This window comes from Schistocerca gregaria, chromosome X, assembly GCF_023897955.1.
Source record: "Schistocerca gregaria isolate iqSchGreg1 chromosome X, iqSchGreg1.2, whole genome shotgun sequence".
NCBI classification, from domain to species: domain Eukaryota; kingdom Metazoa; phylum Arthropoda; class Insecta; order Orthoptera; family Acrididae; genus Schistocerca; species Schistocerca gregaria.
Genome location: NC_064931.1, coordinates 156,263,745 through 156,283,593, shown reverse-complemented (window position 1 = coordinate 156,283,593; position 19,849 = coordinate 156,263,745). Strand labels below are relative to the sequence as shown.

At 37.4% G+C, this 19,849-nt stretch overlaps 1 protein-coding gene across 16 annotated transcripts in view; it reads left to right on the top strand.

Moving 5' to 3' along the window:
• The window catches only part of LOC126297424 (inositol hexakisphosphate and diphosphoinositol-pentakisphosphate kinase), a 507,792-nt gene that overhangs the window by 441,121 nt on the left and 46,822 nt on the right, over positions 1-19,849 (top strand). For 9 of the 16 annotated variants that reach the window (XM_049988233.1, XM_049988228.1, XM_049988227.1 and 6 more), the window contains one exon: positions 11,037-11,172. In XM_049988233.1, coding sequence (XP_049844190.1) covers positions 11,037-11,172 — 136 coding nt within the window. Of the gene's footprint in view, positions 1-11,010; positions 11,173-13,223; positions 14,431-19,849 lie in introns of those variants that run through there. The other 7 variants (XM_049988237.1, XM_049988236.1, XM_049988239.1 and 4 more) reach the window with 2 other exon arrangements.

Sequence of the window (19,849 nt, the reverse complement as noted above, 5' to 3'; positions counted from 1 at the left end):
AATGTGCATGTGGTCAGTGGTAGTATTAGCTGCCTGAGAAAATATTTCATTACTTCTGAACTTTATGGTCATGGAGTAGTGTTCCATTTTCTACCATTTAAGCTGACTGGTGAGCCATTCACCACTGGCTTATATTTCCTGCCTCCATAATGTCTTGAAATTGCAGGAAGAGATATATGGTTCATTGTGATTGTAGCAAATTAGTAAGGAATATTATAAAATTGTGACCAAGAATCAAGGCAAGAAATTTTAAATATTATACAGTGAAACAAGATTGTCTACATACTGCCTAGTATGTTGGTGTATCTGAAAAATCTGATACAAATGTTCAAAAAGTCAGAATTTCTCTCTATGCCTGTTAAAAAGTGTCCAAGATATTAAGTATGTAAGTTTCACTTTGATTTCTTGGATATGGATTTAAGAGGACACACTATCCTACATGCAGCCGGACATCACCTTCTCACTGTAAGCTAGAAACTGTTGAGAAACCCCTATGAATGACAATGTTTTGATTGACACAGTGACAAGAAAAAGCATTTCAGTGTTTGCATACATGATATTAGCAACAGTATACTTGTCATAAAACAGGCTACACTAATAAGGATGTGCTTAGTATTATTCTGAAAATGTCAGTATCATGAAAGAGTGTGGCGACCTGATATATTTAATGTGTTGAAATGTACTGGGTGATTCAAAAAGAGAAAACAGATTTCAGTTGTTTATTACAGACTAACTATAAAAGATGTAAACACATTGCCCATGGCATTAGATAGAGGGAGGTTCAAAGTTTTGACACACCTGTACTGCTGTTTGTTTGTAGCAACATGGCAACTACACCACAAGAGAAATCAGTTTTCATGTTGGAATTAGCGTGAAGTCAATCCATTGCTCAAGTGCAACATACTTCTGCACAATCAGACTGATACTGGCATACAAAATTTGTGGAAGTTCATTGGATATGGAAATGGAAGAGCACTGGTCAGCCATGCACATCTGATGAAAATGTCAATCATAAGCGAGACGTGTTCATACAGAGCCCTCGGAAGTCCACAAAGTGAGCAAGCGAGGAACTTCAACTCCCTCAAAACAATGGTGTGTCATGTCACAAATTTTGCATTTAAGTTCTCCAGTATATGACAGGGGACACTGAAGTATTTCAGTTTCATAAAAGACAGCCAGTCTAATCCATCTTTCTCAAACTTCTATAAACAGTATAGGTAGGCAAACATACAGGAAAGTGTTGCTTACAGCAAAGTGGTCTCATAATTCCAAACTGATACTTACTGAAAAAAAAAGTATGGAAGTTTGTAAAGCTGGAAATTGGTAGCAGAATGATGAATAAGTTAAACATAAAAATAAAAGACAAATGGTCTCTAATAAAAAATCCAAAAGGTTTGCCGGCCGCGGTGGCCGATCGGTTCTAGGCGCTTCAGTCTGGAACCGTGCGACCACTACAGTTACAGGTTCGATTCGTGCCTCGGGCATGGATGTGTGTGATGTCCTTAGGTTAGTTAGGTTTAAGTAGTTCTAAGTTCTAGGGGACTGATCACCACAGATGTTAAGTCCCATAGTGTTCAGAGCCATTAATTTCATTTCAACATCTCAATCAGTTTTGGAGATATTACGGCTGTTATGAATTTTTCGTTCTCACATGCAAGTGATCAGAAGCACACATGCTACATAAATATCATTTTCTCAAGATTAGAGACAGAGAGAGACCTCCTCCCAAGTCTAATTCAATATGACAACAGAAATAATCAGTTTTTGCCAGTTTATTTTGATAGATAAAATTCTGCTCATCAAGGGGTGGCAGGGGAACACAAACTTAAAAGAAGGTTATATTTATGCAAAATTGAAGGGGAAGGAAGAGGAGTGAAGGAAGAGGAGTGAAGGAAGAGGACTGGCAAGGTATAGGAAAAGGGGTAGATTTCAGAAAAGTCACTCAGAACTTCAGGTCAGGGGACACTTATCAGATGGGATGAGAAGGAAAGACTGATTGTCAGAGACTGCACTGGACAAGATTTGAAACCTGAGAGCTTAAAGGTGGAAGGCAGGGTAATACACAAGATAGAGGTTACTGCTAAAACATCATGCATGAGTTCATAAGAGTGAAAAGCTAAGTGCATTGTACTTAACACAGGTGGGAGGGGAATGGAGAAAAATAGACTGCTCAGAAAATGAAAGATGTAGAAAACTAAAACAAAGTGAAGAACATATGCCAGCTGTTACGTTAACACTGTTCAGCCTTTTACATCGGCATGACTACTGCCCGAGTTATCAGTTAGGATGAATGGGCACAGGCAGAGGGTGCATACTGGCAACAAGCAATATCCTGTTGCAGAGGCATGCTTTGCAACATGCTAGTCGTGACTCGGATGCCTGTTTCACCACACACGCCACCTGGATTCTTCCCCCAGACACCAGTTTCTAAGAACTCAGTGGGTGGGAACTAGCACTACAACATGTCATTGGTTCTTGCCACCCATCTGGCCTTAATTAATGTTAATTTCTTATGTCTCAGCATTTTTTCACAGTAACTACTCGTTTCTTCAGTCTGTTTTAGTTTTCTACATCCTTCATTTTCCAACCTGTCTATTTTGTGTCGTCCCCCTCCCACCTCTGTCATGTACAATGCACTTAACTTTTTCACTCTTACTAACTCATGCACAGTGTTTTAGCAGTAATCTCTGTCTTCTGCCTTGAAGCTCTGAGGTTTGGAAATTTTGTCCAGTGTAGTCCCCAACAATCAGTTGTTCCTTCTCATCCCGTCTGGTAAGTCTCCCCTGACCTGCAGTTCTGGTTGACTTTTCTGAGATCTACCCCTTTTCCTAAACCTGTCCACTCCTTTTCCTTCACCTCTTTTACTTCCCCTTCGACCCTTCTGCCAGAAGAAGGAGCCACTAGCTCTGAAAGCGTGCATAAGTAAATTCTTCTATGTGTGTGTTCCCCTGACACTACTGGGTGAGTAAATTACTTATCTGTCCAATTATGAGAAATTTAATATGTTGCCTAAATTTTATAAGCAGCAACATGTGGTGTAATAAGCACCAAAAGCAATATCACAATGACTCCCTATTTTTCAGTGCAAACTTTTGAAATTTTCACAATGTCTTACTTAAATTCAAATGTCACAATTATTGTGACCATTAACAAGATGACGTGTTCTGCATCAGGAAGCTGACACAGCTAATGTAAAAATTAAATTTTTTACTGAATAGTTTCTGTTGAATTCTTTGAGAAAGATTACTTGGACATGCACCTCGATTCTTTCAGTGCAGTGCATCGCCACCTGGTATGAGCAAGGAATGTCTAAGCATCTCAAAATGTGCAAGACCTGCATGACACATGCGGAATGTGCAAGTCTTGCTCTAGTGTTGTGTCACTTCACATGTGCTGTACATGTCTCAGTTTGTGCTTAGCCTTAAATGTCTCAAGTGTCACTCACAAAACCTAACAGTCATAATGATACATTGATTTTATTTATTATTATTTTTTAAATTTTATTCATTCATTCGCCTATAGAAAAATTTCTTTGTGTGGATGACATCATTACACACACACACACACACACACACACACACACACACACACACACACACACACAACAAAAAAAGTTTTGCATCACTCTGGTTCCCAGAACTCCTGAAGATAGACTTTTACTGTGGATACTGTATCACAGACACAGTCCTTTTGACTCTTCAGAGATGTCACTAAATCTGCCCAAAGATGTAAACACCCATGCATCAGCAGTGCCTATTAGACGAAGGGGGTCCGACAGCTGATCAGTTCCAGTCATTCCACCAGGAAGGAGGTACACGGCTCATGTTGTCTGTAGTTCAACCATGCCTAGACAGTCAATACCATGGTTAGATTGTGCCCGAATAGTTATTTTGTGCCAAGAAAGGCTCTCAACAAGGGAAGTGTCGAGGCATCTCGGAGTGAACCAAAGCAATGTTGTTCGGATATGGAGGAGATACAGAGAGACAGGAAGTGTTAATGACATGCCTCACTCAGGCCGCTCAAGGGCTACCACTGCAGTGGATGACTGCCACCTGCAGATTCTGGCTCAGAGGAACCCTGACAGCAATGCCACCATGTTGAATAATGCTTTTCGTGCACACACAGGACGCAATGTTAAGACTCAAACTGTGTGCAATACGCTGCATGATGCGCAACTTCACTCCCAACGTCCATGGCGAGGTCCCTCTTTGCAACCATGACACCATGAAGCGCGCTACACGTGGGCCCAACAATATGCCAAATGGACTGCTCAGGATTGGCATCACGTACTCTTCACTGCCGAGTGTCGCATGTGCCTTCAACCAGACAATCATCGGAGACGTGTTTGGAGGCAACCCAGTCATGCTGAACACCGTGGAGACACTGTCCAGTGAGTGCAGCAAGGTGGAGGTTCCCTGCTGTTTTCGGGTGGCATTGTGTGGGGCCAATGTATGCCACTGGTGGTCATGGAAGGCACTGAAACAGCTGTACAATACGTGAATGCCATCCTCCGATCGATAGTGCAAACATATCAGCAGCATATTGACGAGGAATCCGTCTCCTTGGACAACAATTCACGCCCCCATCATGTACATCTTGTGAATGACTTCTTTCAGGATAACATCATCACTTGACCAGCGTGGCCAGCATGATCTCCAGACATGGACCCTATCAAGCATGCCTGGGATAGATTGAAAAGGGTTGTTTATGGACAACGTGACCCACCAACCACTCTGCCTGATCTATACTGAATCACCATTGAGGAGTGGTACAATCTGGACCAACAGTGCCTTGATGAACTGAGGGTAGTATGCCACGACGAATACAGGCGTGCAACAATGCAAGGGGATGTGCTACTTGGTATTAGAGGTACTGGAGTGTACAGCAATCTGGACCACCAACTCTGAAGTTCTCACTGTATGGTGTTACAACATGCAATGTGAGGTATTCATGAGCAATAAAAAGGGCAGACATGATGTTTAAGTTGATCACTATTCGAATTTTCTGTCCAGGTTGTGGAACTATCTGAACTGAGCTGATGTAAAACTTTTTTTGATGTGTGTGTATGCATCATTTGTGATATATATGCATAAAATGGAACAGGATGTGTGTAAGATATTCATAAAATTATAACACACAGGTGCATGTGCGTGCATCACACACACACACACACACACACACACACACACACACACACTCACACACACACACACACACACACACACACACACACTCAGAGGTATTCATCACTGCGTCACGTGGGGCAAAGCTTATTCCATCCTCTTTGTCTACTTTGTAATTGGTCAACCTGATTACTTATTTGTAATAACTTGATGTAACATAAACTATTTAATGGAGTAAACTATTTTAATAAATATTTTTTAAGATGCTTTTTAAATTTGTAGAGTTCCTTCATGTCTGTAATCTCCCTTGACAGTTTATTATACATCTTAACTGCTTGGTAAAACATAGTGGTTTGGGTCTGTGCCCTGTTCATTCTATCTAGGTACAAGCATCTGATTTGATGATCATGTATGGAGCTGTTTGCTGCATATTGATGTGTTCACTTGGAACTGTCAGAGTACCCTTTTTTTGAACAGCTCAATGCAGTGAACCCTTTTATGACTCTTGCTCATTTTTCTGATGGCTCATTTTTGTAGTTTGAACACACTTTCCACATTCTGTGCATTTGCACCCCAGAATATATCTTTTACGCAGAACATGCTGTGCTAATTCTTTTTCTAAGTATTCTTATACATTCATCTCATTTTAATTATTTGTCAACATATACACCTAAAACTTTTGTGCCGGCTACACATTCCGTGGTTTCATTATGTACGTTAAGTTTCATTATACTAGGTCTTTTATGTAAAAGTTATTAGTCTTCTTTATATAAAGAGCTACTCTATTGTTATTTGACCAGTTGTAGACCACCATAAGTGCTTTTTCAGCTTTTACTTCTAATATTTCTGCTGTCTTATCTGTAATTATTATATTGCTGTCATCGCCAAATAACTTGGGTTCCTCCTTGTGTGACTTATTTTTGGAAGTCATTAGTGTTTATGAGAAACAGTATTGGATGTAACATGCTCACTTGAGGGACTAAACAGTTCAAATATACTTGAACTGAAAGATGTTTCACCACATAATTTGAGCCACTTGAAATTTGGGATATCTTGACCCCCGCATTCTGTCTTCTAGGTAAGATGTAAACCATTTATTTACAACTCCCCTTATTCCTAGAGCTTCAGGTTTACCTAGAATTATTTCATTATTAACTGTGCCAAATGCTTTTCTGAGGTCAAGGAAAATGCCTGTTACTTTTTCTCCTTTATCTAGGGCTTCTGAAACCTGCTCAGTAAATTTTGCTATATTAGCTTCTGTTCCCTTTTTAGACCTGAAACCAAACTGTTCTTTGCACAGATGTTATCATTTATGCAAATAATCCACAAGACTGTGTTTCAGAATAATTTCTATTATTTTTGGATAGGAAGACAGTAAGCGAACTGGTCTGTAATTCCCTATATTATCTGTATCATCTATTTTGTGATTGGGAAGAACTTTTGCATGCCTTAGGTAATCATAAAGCAGCTTGATGAGAATGGCTTATTTATAATGTCTGTTAGGGATGCTTTAATGCTGCTAATGTAGTCCTTTGTAGACCAATTGGGACTTCATATAGACCTGTGGTCATTTTACTCTTAAATGTGTGAGGGATCATACTGGTTTCCTCCCCAATGGTGGGTACCAGCAGCATTGTGTAAGGCATATAGTTTTTTATAGCTAAATGTTGTATTTTTGGAAGCTTTTCTTGCAGTTTCGTTGCTACATTTCTAAAGAAGTTGTTTGCTAAGTTGACCAGGTCCTTGGGATTATCTGTTAAACTATTTTTATGGTATTCCAAATGGCTTTGCTGTTATTGATTTGAGTTCTGTATGGTCCTATCATTTTAGATTCTTTTTGCTTTCTGCAGTAATTTCTGTTATCTTTTAGTATCAGAGAAAAAACTGTAAGAAGGCTGGGTCACTATTATTTTCTTACCTTTTGTTACCCAATTCTTTCTGTTAGATTCCCCAACATAATATACTATCTTAGGAATTGTTCTTTTAACACTACTCCTGAGAGTTCAGAATGTTTTTCTTCACTCAAAGAAATCATATCACTTCTAACTATAAACTGAAGTTCGCTTTTAACATATATACATGAGCCTCAAACCATCTTTAATGTTCTGCTGTAGTAACAAGCCAATTCATAAGAAGGTAAAAATATGTATTCAATTCCATTTCCTTTGTACCAGTGTTCAGTAACACAGACAACCAAGCTACTGTGACATCTACTTCAATTTATAGTTGTTGTACTTTGTTTTGTATTGACTTACTTTCCTGGTGAAACACTGTTAAATAACTAAAGTTATTAATATTGTCCACTAGTTTGCATGTGTATAAAAATTCTGTGTGCACTTTGCAATAGTTTCCTTTCTTGGAACTTCATTTCTTTCCCTCTGTCATTCACAACACACACCTGCTCCTGTGCATAATTGCAGTATATGCTTCAAATAGTGTACATTAGTGCTTTTATTTGCCATTGTGATTATGAAATACACACGTCTCTGTCATGCTGAATACAGTGGCGCACTGATAAACATACTAGGCTTGCAGTAGATAGAAGCTGAATTCAAACTTCCCTAGGCCACACAGATTTAGGTTTTCTGCAGTTTTCTGAAATTATTGAACACATTTCGGGATGTTTACTTCTGAAAAATCAGATACCAATTTCCTGCCCTATCCTCATCCAATCAGAACTTACAATATATAAAGAATAGATGTCTCTTCAGAAAGATTTACACGCGCGTGCGCACCACACACACATTCATGGGCTACAATGCTTGTATGTATATCTGTCCATCTGTTTGTAAAAATGACTAAATCTGAAATCTCATATAGTGTTAGTTAATTAATATGTGCTTTTCTTCGTTTGCTGATCCACATAGATAACTGAACAGGGTAAATACTTCATGAATCTTCCAAATATGCTAACTGTTATACAGAAAGGACCAGGAGAACACAGACAAAACGTATATACCATCATTTGCTGATCTGTCAGGACTCCCCTTGATAGACCACAGGTACGCTACTCAAAGGAAGTATCTAATCGGGTAGCATAGTACTTCTGGAGTGCATATGAGCATTTTTGTTTTTTGGTTAGGTGTAGATAGTTGATGTATTTGTAACAAGGAAAGATGTTATATTCAAATTATTCTTGGAACCAAGAGTTGGTCAAACTGTGACATAGAAAGCTCTGAAATATTTAGCGAGTCATGTTACATGTATCATAAAAGACAGATTAGATAATGCAGGATGGGAGGGGGTAGTGATCATTGCAGTTGACAAAAATATTGTCTGTATCAGGCTTGGAACTGAGTTCAGCTGTGAAGTTAACTTGATGTGTGTAACAGATCTAGGTGAACTCAATTAATAGATTTTTTATGGGTCAACCAATTCTGCCTTGACAGTTTTAGAATCATTCAAGAAAATTCTGTGCTCAGTAATGAAGAAATACCCAGATAGCACAATATTATTTGGAGATGATTTTAACCTACAGAGTATAAACTGGGAATGTCGATTGATTCATTGCAGGTGGTATGGACAGGCAGTCTTGTGAAGTAGTTGTGGGTGCATTTTCTGAAAACTGTGTTGAGCAGCTAGTTCAATAACTGTCAGTGATTCATGTTCATGATCTCATCATAATTACAATGGTTACTAAAGTTAATAAATCCATCAAGAAGGCTAATACTATATTTTTGCTAGAAAGAACAGATAAGCAGTTGATAGCATCCCACTTAGAAAATGAATGGACATAATTTAGTTCCAGTATGATGGACATAGAAAATTAATGGGTAAAGTTTAAACACTTCCTGGCAGATATCAGTGCACACTCCGCTGCAGAGTGAAAATCTCATTCTGGAAAGTTTAAACAGATTGTAGATTGTGCCCTGGAGAAGTATGTGCCAAGTAAATTGATTAAGGTTGGAAAATACCCATTGTGTTTAATAGTAAAATCCACAAAATACTGAGAAAGCAGAGACTGTTGCAGTCTCAGTTCAAAACATAATGCACAAATGATGAAAGGCAAATGTTGGTAGAAGTTTGTGCATGTGTAAAAAGATAAATGTACGAAGCATACAACTTCCATTTTCATACCTTCGCAGCTCAGGAAAATTATGGTCCTATGAAAAATCACTAAGCAAGTCAGAGGCTTCTATTCAATCTGGTGTGGCAATAGAAGACAGCCAAAGGAAAGCTGAAGTTTTAAATCTCACATTTAAGTATGAATGTACAAACATACCATCATTTGATGACTATAGTTCAGACTGCGTATGGAGGTCTGGCATAGAGAGGCAACTGAAAGAGTTGAAAAACAAATAAATCATGAGGTCCAGATAGAACCCCAGTTTGGTTTTCATACTTAGCTTGCATTAATGTAAATCTCTCACAGAGTGCAAAACCCCAAATGACTAGAAAAAAAGGCCAGGTGACTTATGTATATGAGAATGGTAAAAAGCAGACCCGCAAAATTACAGACCAATATCCATAACATAGGTTTGCTGCAGAGACTTTCAACATATTTTCAGTCTGAATATAATAAATTTATGCTAGACAGAAAAGCTTCTGTCCACAAATAAACATGGTTTTTGAAAGCATTGTTCATGCAAAACTCAACTTCCACTTTTCTCACATGATATCCACCAAAGCATGGAGAAGGGGTATATTCTGTATTCCTAGATTTCCTTAAAGCATTTGACATGGTGCCCCACTGCATATTGTTAACAAAGTTACAAGCATTTGTCAGATAAGTGAATTGCTCAAAACTGAATTAAGTAATAGAACTCAGTACATTTTCCTCAATGGCAGGTATTCATCAGATATGAGACTATCATCAGGAGTGCCCCAGGAAAATGTGATAAAACTACTCTTATTTTCTATGTACATAAGTGATTCAACAGACAGGATGAGCAGCAATGTGTCTGTTTGCTGATAATGCTGTGTTATATGGAAGGTGTCATATTTGAGTGACAGCAGGAGGATTGAAGATGACTTGGATAAAATTTGTAGCTAGTGTGACGTATGGCAGCTTGCGCTAAATGTAGAAAGATGTAAGTTAATGCAGACAAGTAAGAAAAACAATCCTGTAATGTTAGAATACAGCATTAGTTGTGTACTGCTTGACAGAGTCATAACAATTAAATATCTAGGCATAACATTGCAATGTGACATGAAAGGGAATGAGCACATAAGGACAGAAGTAGGGAAGGTGAATGGTCAACTTTGGCATATTGGGAGAATTTTCAGAATGTGTTGTTCGTCTGTAAAATGCAACCCCTCTCTCAAATACTGCTAGACTGTTTGGTATGCCTGCCAGGTTGGGTTAAAGGAAGGCATTGAAGCAATTCAGAGATGGCTGCTAAATTTGTTAGCACTGGGTTCAGTTAAGATGCAAGTCTTACAGAGGAAAGGTGATGTTCTTTTCAGGGAATGCTATTGAGAAAATGTAGAGAACTGGCATTTGAAGATGAGTGCAGAACAATTCTACTGCTGCTAACATACATATTGTGTGAGAGCCACAGAGATAATAAAAGAGGAATTAAGGCTTGTATGGAGGTAAAGAAAGAGAGAGTCATTTATCCCTCGCTCTGTTTGCAAGTGGAACAGGAAGTAAATTACTAGTAGTGGTACTAGGTAACCTCCATCATGCAGCATATGGTGGCTTGCAGAATATATATGTAGAGGTAGAGATCACTGTTGATTGTGTAAACAGAATAATCACAATATTTGGATCAATTCCCTCCTTTCAAGTTTTACACAATTTGCATGTTTTGAATTGTTGTTTATTGATGTGGAATAAGATTCAACTAAAGATATTAAATTTAATTTATCTGTAGAAGCAGGTAGTGATAATAATTGGAGATAAAACTTGTTTTGTGTAGTGATTGCTAACATTTTACGTGTGTAGGTTGTTTATTGTTTTGAATCCCACAGGTTTACAGTGGAGTGGTCCACCTTCATTTGTATCCAGCAGTGGAGCTTCCTCACCAAATGGAGCTGAGTTTTCCATGCGAGATGCAATGACTGTGGAAAACCGTGATAGACCTGAAAATGTAATTACTACTAAAGGGTAAGTATTTCAAGATCATTTATTCACCTTACAGATGTGACATAAAGACCTGTAGAAAATACTTGATACTAATTCTTGCTGAGCTTCTTTTCCTCACAAAGTCAAGAAGATACGTCCCACTAATATTTTGTCACATTTTGTAGTATAAATAGCATAATTTTTAGTAGTGTTTAGTAGAATGTGACTATTAAATTAAACACTCATGATGTACAGGAACTTTGTTTACTATTGAATGACCCAAGAAAAATGAAACTGCTTGAGATGGACTCACGTTCACACTCAAATCTAATGCCCGGCAGTGCTGAGTAGATAGAGTGAGTGTAGCATGGTAATGATGGTGGTGTTCATTTGAATGAGTCAAAGGGGCATGTCCAAAATTTTAAGCTACCTCCACTAAATTCTTGCAGATGTGATGTGAATGAACTGTTATAATCCCAGACTCTGTGTTTACACTTTTAGCTTCTCACTGTACTACCACGAACCTCCCAGCTAGAAGGAATTATTTATTCTGTTACTGTCTTAGGCCTACTGCAAGTTTGTGGGGAATGGTATGTGGGTGAGGTATGTTTCACCACAGGTGAGTCCTGGGGGAGCTCTGGTCTGCATACTGATCCAACCTATATACTTCTCTCTCTCTCTTGTTTCATCTCTGGCATTAATACTGTTTTCATCCTTGATTCTACCACTCCTACATGCTATTACAATTCAGTCAAATTTCTGGCTGATGACACTGACTCCAGATGAACTCTCTCTAGAACTATTGACTGATGACCTTGCTATTATTCCCGTTGCTTAACCAACCAATCCAATGTCTGTGCTGGAACAGGGACACAAACACACAAGTAGGTATCTTGTGACATCCATTGTATAAGGCATGAGATATAATAAACATAATAGTGGTGGTGGTATTGGTGGTATAGTATAGTATAGTATAGTATAGTGTAGTGTAGTATAGTATAGTATAGTATATTACCACCAGACACAGTGTGAGATGGTATTATGTTGAACAGACTGGACTTGCATTTGCAAGAATCTTTGTCAAAATCCAGTATGAAACCCTGATTTGAGTTTTCTGTCATTTCACTAAATTTCTTCCATAAACACAAAATGGAAACCTGTTCATTCCATGATTCTTGCCCAGTTTGTACAAATACTGTATCACAGTTTTTGTCTGCTTTGCATTAAACATATAATTATTTCTGTTACCACTATGCCATCATTATAATCTGTCACTGTTAAAAACACTAAATGTTTAAAATATCTTACAATGAAATACAGAATGCTTCAATTGGAGATAGATAAGTCAGTGTTTTCTCAGAAATAATTATTGCTAGAAACACTTATCAAAACATGCAACTCTTTATACGCAAATTTTGATACTCGGTCACCACTCAGTGGGCCTCGCTCCATTTTACACCATTTCTGGAAGATTTTGAATACAGCAGCTCCTTTTTGTTTTGTTACACCCTATTTACCATAATTTTACATGTGCATTTGGATTAATTTTGACAGGTCGTTAATGTGTTCAGATATGTCCACATTCCATCACTATATGAAATTTCATTAGAGCTACTTTGTTGTTGACCCAATAATCCTAATTTAATGAGGTTGCTCTATGATATCTCGTGTACAGTATTTACTGTAAAGATATTTCTTACGTTCAGTTTTGTTTCTGTAGGTGAAATCATATAATTGTCTTTCATTGTACTACAAATCAATAATTTGAAAGCACGAATAAGATAATTAGCATTGCTATAACATTGTTTCTCGTCTTTACAAAAAAATTGCATTTGTTCTGTCTTCTTGTCTGAGAATGGTTTTGCAAATGACATCAAAAATATTTGAGCATTACTTATCCTGTAACAGTTGCCATCCACAACGCTTCATATTTAATCAACACAATACGATTCAGTCTTTACATCAAAGATGGTATTCCTGTTTGAAGCTGGTTGATGCACATGGACAGTGAGGAATTCTTAACATAACTTATGGTTACTTTGATGCAGTTTTTGACACACCTATTTCAGTGATTTAATTGTTCTCTTTTTCAGATCAAATTTTGTACCAAACAAGAAATTCAAACTAGGTTAGTCCATTGTAAAGTGTCAAAGTGGGGGCAGTTAAAAAGAACAAAAAAATTTTTAGCTGTGAATCATCATACATCTGGAATGTGAAGTAGTGATATTGTGATGTGATGTGATGTGAAGCACAGGGATCATAAATTTATGATTGGTATATCTTGCAGTTTTCATAACACTTTGGTGTGCATAGACTCAGTTATTTCTGATAATATCTGTGCAAAAAGATATCTTATCCTGCAGTGTGCAAAAGAAAATTTTGTTTAAAATAAGATATACATTCAGCTGACAGCTTGAAACTAGTTATTTAAAGGCTAATTTTTTAATTTTCTGAGAAGTTACAGCAAGTGTGTTTTTATAAATTCTTAAAAGCATCATTTGTTAGCTATTACTGATTTTTTTAAAGAAAGAACTATGGTAACTGTAGGTATGTGCTTTTAATTTTTTTTTTCATTTAATTAAAATGGTGCAAACAGTATTGAAGTTTGTTTAGATAAAACTGTATATTTTATCTGTAATGCTACAAATTTTTTTGTATAATTTGGAACTATTTTTTGCTAATTACAGTAATTTGTTTTCACCCTCCCTCCCCTTATATCTGATAAATGTAAATTGTATTTTTCTGTCCTTTTATGAATAATTTAAACAGAAAGGTTTTCTGAAACCAACAGTGGAACTCTAGTGGTATTCATCTTATGGGATGTAGCTTTTTACTCCCTATCTCCCACTCACATCACTTATATGGGTTTGAAGTAAAATGAGTATTAGAAGAGACATTTCTATCAAATGAGCCCTCATCTTAGTGCTTCAGTTTCAGTGCTTCCACTGATTTTTATTCAAATTTGTACAACTTGTTGTATTGAGCTAGGCATGGGACAATATTTACCATCTCACTCAAAAGATTTATGGTCATTAATCGTTTAGAACTACAAATTCAAAATATAGCTATTTAAATACCTGTGCCAAATGTGCTGTAAGATGTGTCACAATCAACACACAGATTGTTGAATTTGCACTTCTTCAGAACTACCCACTAGAGTCAAATAATTTCTGCCTAATATATGGAAATCGAAATGTTTTAAGAATGAAAACAGCTGACGTGAACTGTTGGTTGGCAATATGAGATCCTTGGCAATTTATCTGGTAATAAATATGCAACCAGTTGTCTTTTTATGATTTATTCAACCATGAACATGTTTTTGAGCCACTCCAGGCTCATCATCAGATGGAGGTGTTACAAGAACATTGTTGTTGACCAAGTGTAGCTAGATACAATGCTGGTGAGTGCACTGCCTTGTGGTATCCATATCAGATCTCTTCCTATAATGTACATTATTAAGCTATGTACACTAATATACATAGTATTTAGCTGCACTTGGTTTTACACAGATTCACAGAAAGTAAACACTGGATGAGATCCATTTAGAATATTGGAAATATAATTTGTATGTTCATTTCCATTTTTTTTTCACCATTCAATATATTGTGAGGATCAACTTCCTTTATAGTATTAGGATTGACTGAATTGGAAATAAATTATTTTTGTATGAATGTTGTAATATGTGTAAAATGGATAATTTCCTGAAGTTATTTTGTATAAGCTGTCATTTTTATATTAAAATGCTATACTTTTATACAACCTTAACTTAATCTAAAAAAACTATGATTTTGGATATCCATCTTTTGATATTTTGTGTTCAGAAAAAAACTCCAAGACACAAAGTTTATCAATATTTTAATTTATTTTGGTGGTGAACTGAAATATGTCTCACTATTTCACCACCAAGCCCATTGTAATAATGTCCTAGAAACCATCGTATCTTATTTACTGTTTTTGTGCTATCCACATGCACTAACAATAAATAAATAATGTGTGAAGTTACAGCAATCAGAGCTATATTACAATGATGATTATGATGATGATTATGATTATGATTATGATTATTATTATGATGATGATGATGATTTGTTGTTTTATGGGACTAAACTCCATATTCATCAGTCCTGAATACAATGATATTTTCAGCTCCAAACCAGACTTTTCAGTGCAAGTAAACAGGGTGATTTCATTACTTCACAATAGACTTCGAAATGTTTCTATTTCATGTTGCGATTATCGCGAGCCAGTAATGAAAAAACTTAATATGTTAGAATGTGTAAGCTATATACATTTTATTTGCTACTCCATTGGATTTTAAAAGACTGCATTGGTGTATGTGTTACATGCATCATATTTTAGCTGTTAATATTATGTCTAACTTGCTTTTTTGATTCCAAGTTCGGAAACGCTCTGTATGGGTGTGATACTCAGGGGGTTCTGTTCCCACAATGTTAAATTAGTGAAGGGGAGAGGGAAAAGTTCCTTACAGTTAGGAACACAGAACTACTTTAGGGTTGTGAGAGACTGTACTAGGTAGCAAAATGTATCTGACACTTCAACAATATTAGGAAAAGAATAGATTGCGACTCACCGTAAAGATAACCTGTTGAGTTGCAAACAGGCGCAGAGAGACAGAGAGAGAGAGAGAGAGAGAGAGAGAGAGAGAGAGAGGTTTTTCTTCACTGAAGAAATAATGTAAAACAGTCTTTTTGTTGTACCTGTGTGCAACACAATGAGTCATCTTTACGTTGTGTAATAATCTATCCTTTTCCTAATACTGTTGGTATTTCAATCCCGAGTTTCTATTGTTTGACATCTAAAACTTTATTACTCAAAGGGTCGATTGTATAAATGTTGCTGACTGAAGGTTAATTTTGTCTTTAGTTAAGAAACTGAACACAGCTCACTAATTTACTATATTGTATAGCACTAAACTTGTCTCATCTGAACAAGAATCAGTGTTGATCTAAATTAGCATGAGAAACATTTGGTGACTACTAAATTAGCTATTGGCATGATTTTCATACACGACTGTATTTTTTAATTGTACATTGTAGATAAAAAGTATTTATTATTGAAGGTTTCATGTTGTAAATCTGGCAGAAAATAATTCAAAGTAAGTTCTTAAACTTCTTCAACAAACTTCTCTGCAGCCAAAAAACATTGAAATAGTCACATAACTGTAAAGAAAATGAAAAGAAACCATATAATTCTCAGATGTTAAGTCTTTTGAACACAGAATTCTATCCATTGCAGTGGCCCAGAACAGTAGGAAAACAGCAAGTACACAGCTGGTATGGTTTCAAAACATAATGGAGTCATTATTTTCTTTATAACCAATGCCTTAGAGGAAACATAATTTGTCAGGTGATAATTCATGCCCACCTGGCATTGACTGTTTGGTGGTTCAATCAATTTAGCTTTGAACACAAACTATAGACGACTGTGATGTCACCCTGCATCTGGTCTCAGCCATTAACTGAGGATGGTGAAAACACAAATATTACTCATGAGCCATGGATTTTGGTGACTTTTTGTGTGAATGCAAATCTGAATAGTTTACAGGTATAAAGCCATTGTTTCTGACAAAGCAGATAGCAACAGAGGTACACACTTGCATTGTTGATTTGACTACCAGAGTGAATGACTAGAAATGGCACTTTTTGAGATGGTATGCTCCCTATGTTCCATAGACCTTTGAATAGACTTACCCATCCAGATATATGGGGACCTACAGGTTAACGTTGACTCCAAACCATGGTGGAACTCAGCATTTGGCACATTAACATAAATACTGCCACAGGAGAAAGAAATTCCATGTTAAAAAGAAAGTCATAGGATTTACCTAGGACTGAACTCCAGACCTTTGAATTTATATTCTTCTCCATAAACAGTGAGCCCCTAAGACACAAATTCATTTCACTGTTGGCTGATAAACATGACTTTAGTAATTGTCATACATGTGCTTACTAGTTGTTTTCACATGTTTGCAGTTATCACTGCAGCACTTGCAGGCATTAGATAGTTAATGCATCATGTTACTGTGACCACTAGTTTTCCCAGAATTTAATATGGATTATGTGGTTGCTGCTATCCAAGCCTAGAGAACATTCTTGTGGGAGATGTTCAATAATTATTGGCAGCTGTCAGTCTCCGTATACATACTGTTCACAGCAAATAGTTCAAATTTTCCTTTCCTACTCTGCCATGCAAAATTTTCATGCATTAGTTATGTATCGTCTCTAACATTCTTTATGGAAGCAATTTTATATGCACTCATTACTTGCATTGCTGATATTAACCTAAACTTACTGACAGAAAAAATTATTTCAAATTTCAGCAATGTGGTAGTGTTAATTTCTTTACTCCTTAACTAATTTATATTCCACCAAGGACTTTACATTACCGAATTGAAATTCAAAACTATTTATACAGACTCAGTAGGGTCACATGTATGTTATTGAAATGAGTCCAAAGTTGCTTTAAATGTGAACCAAGGCACAACTTAGCATGAGTCATCTTTTACAGTGTTACTTTCAACTGTCTTTGAGTCAGCTTGATTTGATTTAAATCATGATTAGACTTACACTCTCTCTCTGACTGCTTTTCTGGTTTGTCTCAATTATTTGTCAGGGGGTACCTAACAGAAACTGAACTTATTTTTTGTAACTTATTTATTCACTTTTCAAGCACAATCCTACAATCCCCTTCAAAGTAATCTCCACTTGCACCAGTACACTTGTATAATCTTTCATTAGGTTTTCCAAAATATCATTTGAATTAATCTTTATTGATGCTTGGCAGCCCCTCCATCTTTTTTCTTCACCTCAGGAACATCAGCAAAACACTTTCCTTTCATGTTTCATTTTCATTCTAAGAAACAAAAAAAAATTTGTAAGGGGCAAGGTTGGGTGAATACTGGGAGGGGGGGGGGGGGGGGGTCGTACCATTTTTGTTCAAGAATTGTCATAGGTCTATGTTAGCAGGGGGATTGTCATAATGGAAAAACCAGTAACCTGATTGCTACCAATCAATCTGCTTCCGCCACACACTGTGTTGCGTAATCTTTTCAAAACTTCTAAGTAGAGAGCCTGGTTAGCTGCCTGATCTTTCAGGATGAACTCTAAATGGACAACTCCTCTCACATCAAGAAAACCCATCAGCATTGTTTTAATGTTTGATTTCACCTGATGAGCTTTCTTGGGTGAGGCAAACTTGGAAGCCTTCCACAGGTTTGATTGTTGCCAGATCCAGGCCTGGACCCAATCACACACTTCATCGTCCGTTGTGAATTGATGTCCGCGAATAGCTTGTTTTACAGGTCCAAACACATGGAAGTCACATGATGAAAGGTCAGGACTGTATGTTGGATGTTCCAGCGTTTTCCACCGAAACTGCTGCAATGTCATCTTCACCACATTGGCAGTGTGTGAGCAGACATAATCATGCAGGAGGATAATGCCACTGGACAACATGCCTTGGCATTTCGACTTGATGACTTGTCTACGATTCTGTAAAGTGGCTTGATAATCTTGGGCATTGATGGTGGTTTCCTGTTCCAGGAACTTGACAAGCAGTGGGCCCTTGTGGTCAAAAAAGGAGAACATCATGACCTTACCAGAACTGGTACACATTTCCACTGCTTGCTCTGACACTTGTTCTCTGGTTCAAAATAGTGACACAGTGTCTCGTCACCTGTGACAATACGCCACAGAAAGCTGTATTTCTCCTCATTATAACGTTGCAGATGGCTCAAAGACAGTGCCATTCGAGTGAGTATTGCGCTGTTTGGCGGTCAGTTGGTGGGGAACACACTGCGCACACATTTTTCGAAAGTTCAAGCGTTGATGCATTATGGTGTGGATGGAACCCATGCCAATACCCAGTAAGCAATGGATCTTGTCCATGGTGATTCTGCAGTTGTCCAAAACTAAAGCATTCATTCCCGCAACCATTTCCAGCATGATGACACAATGAGCCTGTGCAGTACGAGCATCATCTTCCAGTGACTCGTGCCCCTCAGGGAATTGTTTGCGCCATTCCACAACACTTGAACGACTCGGACTGTACTCACCATACACAACCTTCATCCATCCATACATTTCATGGCCTCCAACTCCCTCACTGCCAAAAATCAAATCACTTCTTGTTGTCCCTGCTTACTCACCTGCATGTTCAGTAGTGGACGATAACTTGTGTGACCACCTTCTCTTCAGCATGAAACCACCCTGGCACTACGCAACATCAAACGGTGCACACGCGTCAGTCTCTCTACCAATAGATGGTGCCACCATAGGACCAGGTGTGTGTGTGTGTGTGTGTGTGTGTGTGTGTGTGTGTGTGTGTGTGTGTACACAACTTAACTGGTGTAAAGTAATGGTAACTATTTTATTAACCCAAAAATGTAGTTATACATAGTACACATACAAAAAAAAAGTCACCATAACTGTTGACACATTTATCCCATTTTGACATTTGCCGGTCGATTCCATCCTTGTGAATTCTGTTAGGACACATGTTGCAAAGCAACTCAACAGAAAAAAAAATATATATAAAACAAAGATTCCAAGACTTACCAAGCGGGAAAGCACCGGTAGACAGGCACAATAAATACACAAACACACACACACACACACACACACACACACACACACACACACACACACACACAGAATTTCTAGCTTTCGCAACCGATGGTTGCTTCTTCAGGAAAGAGGGA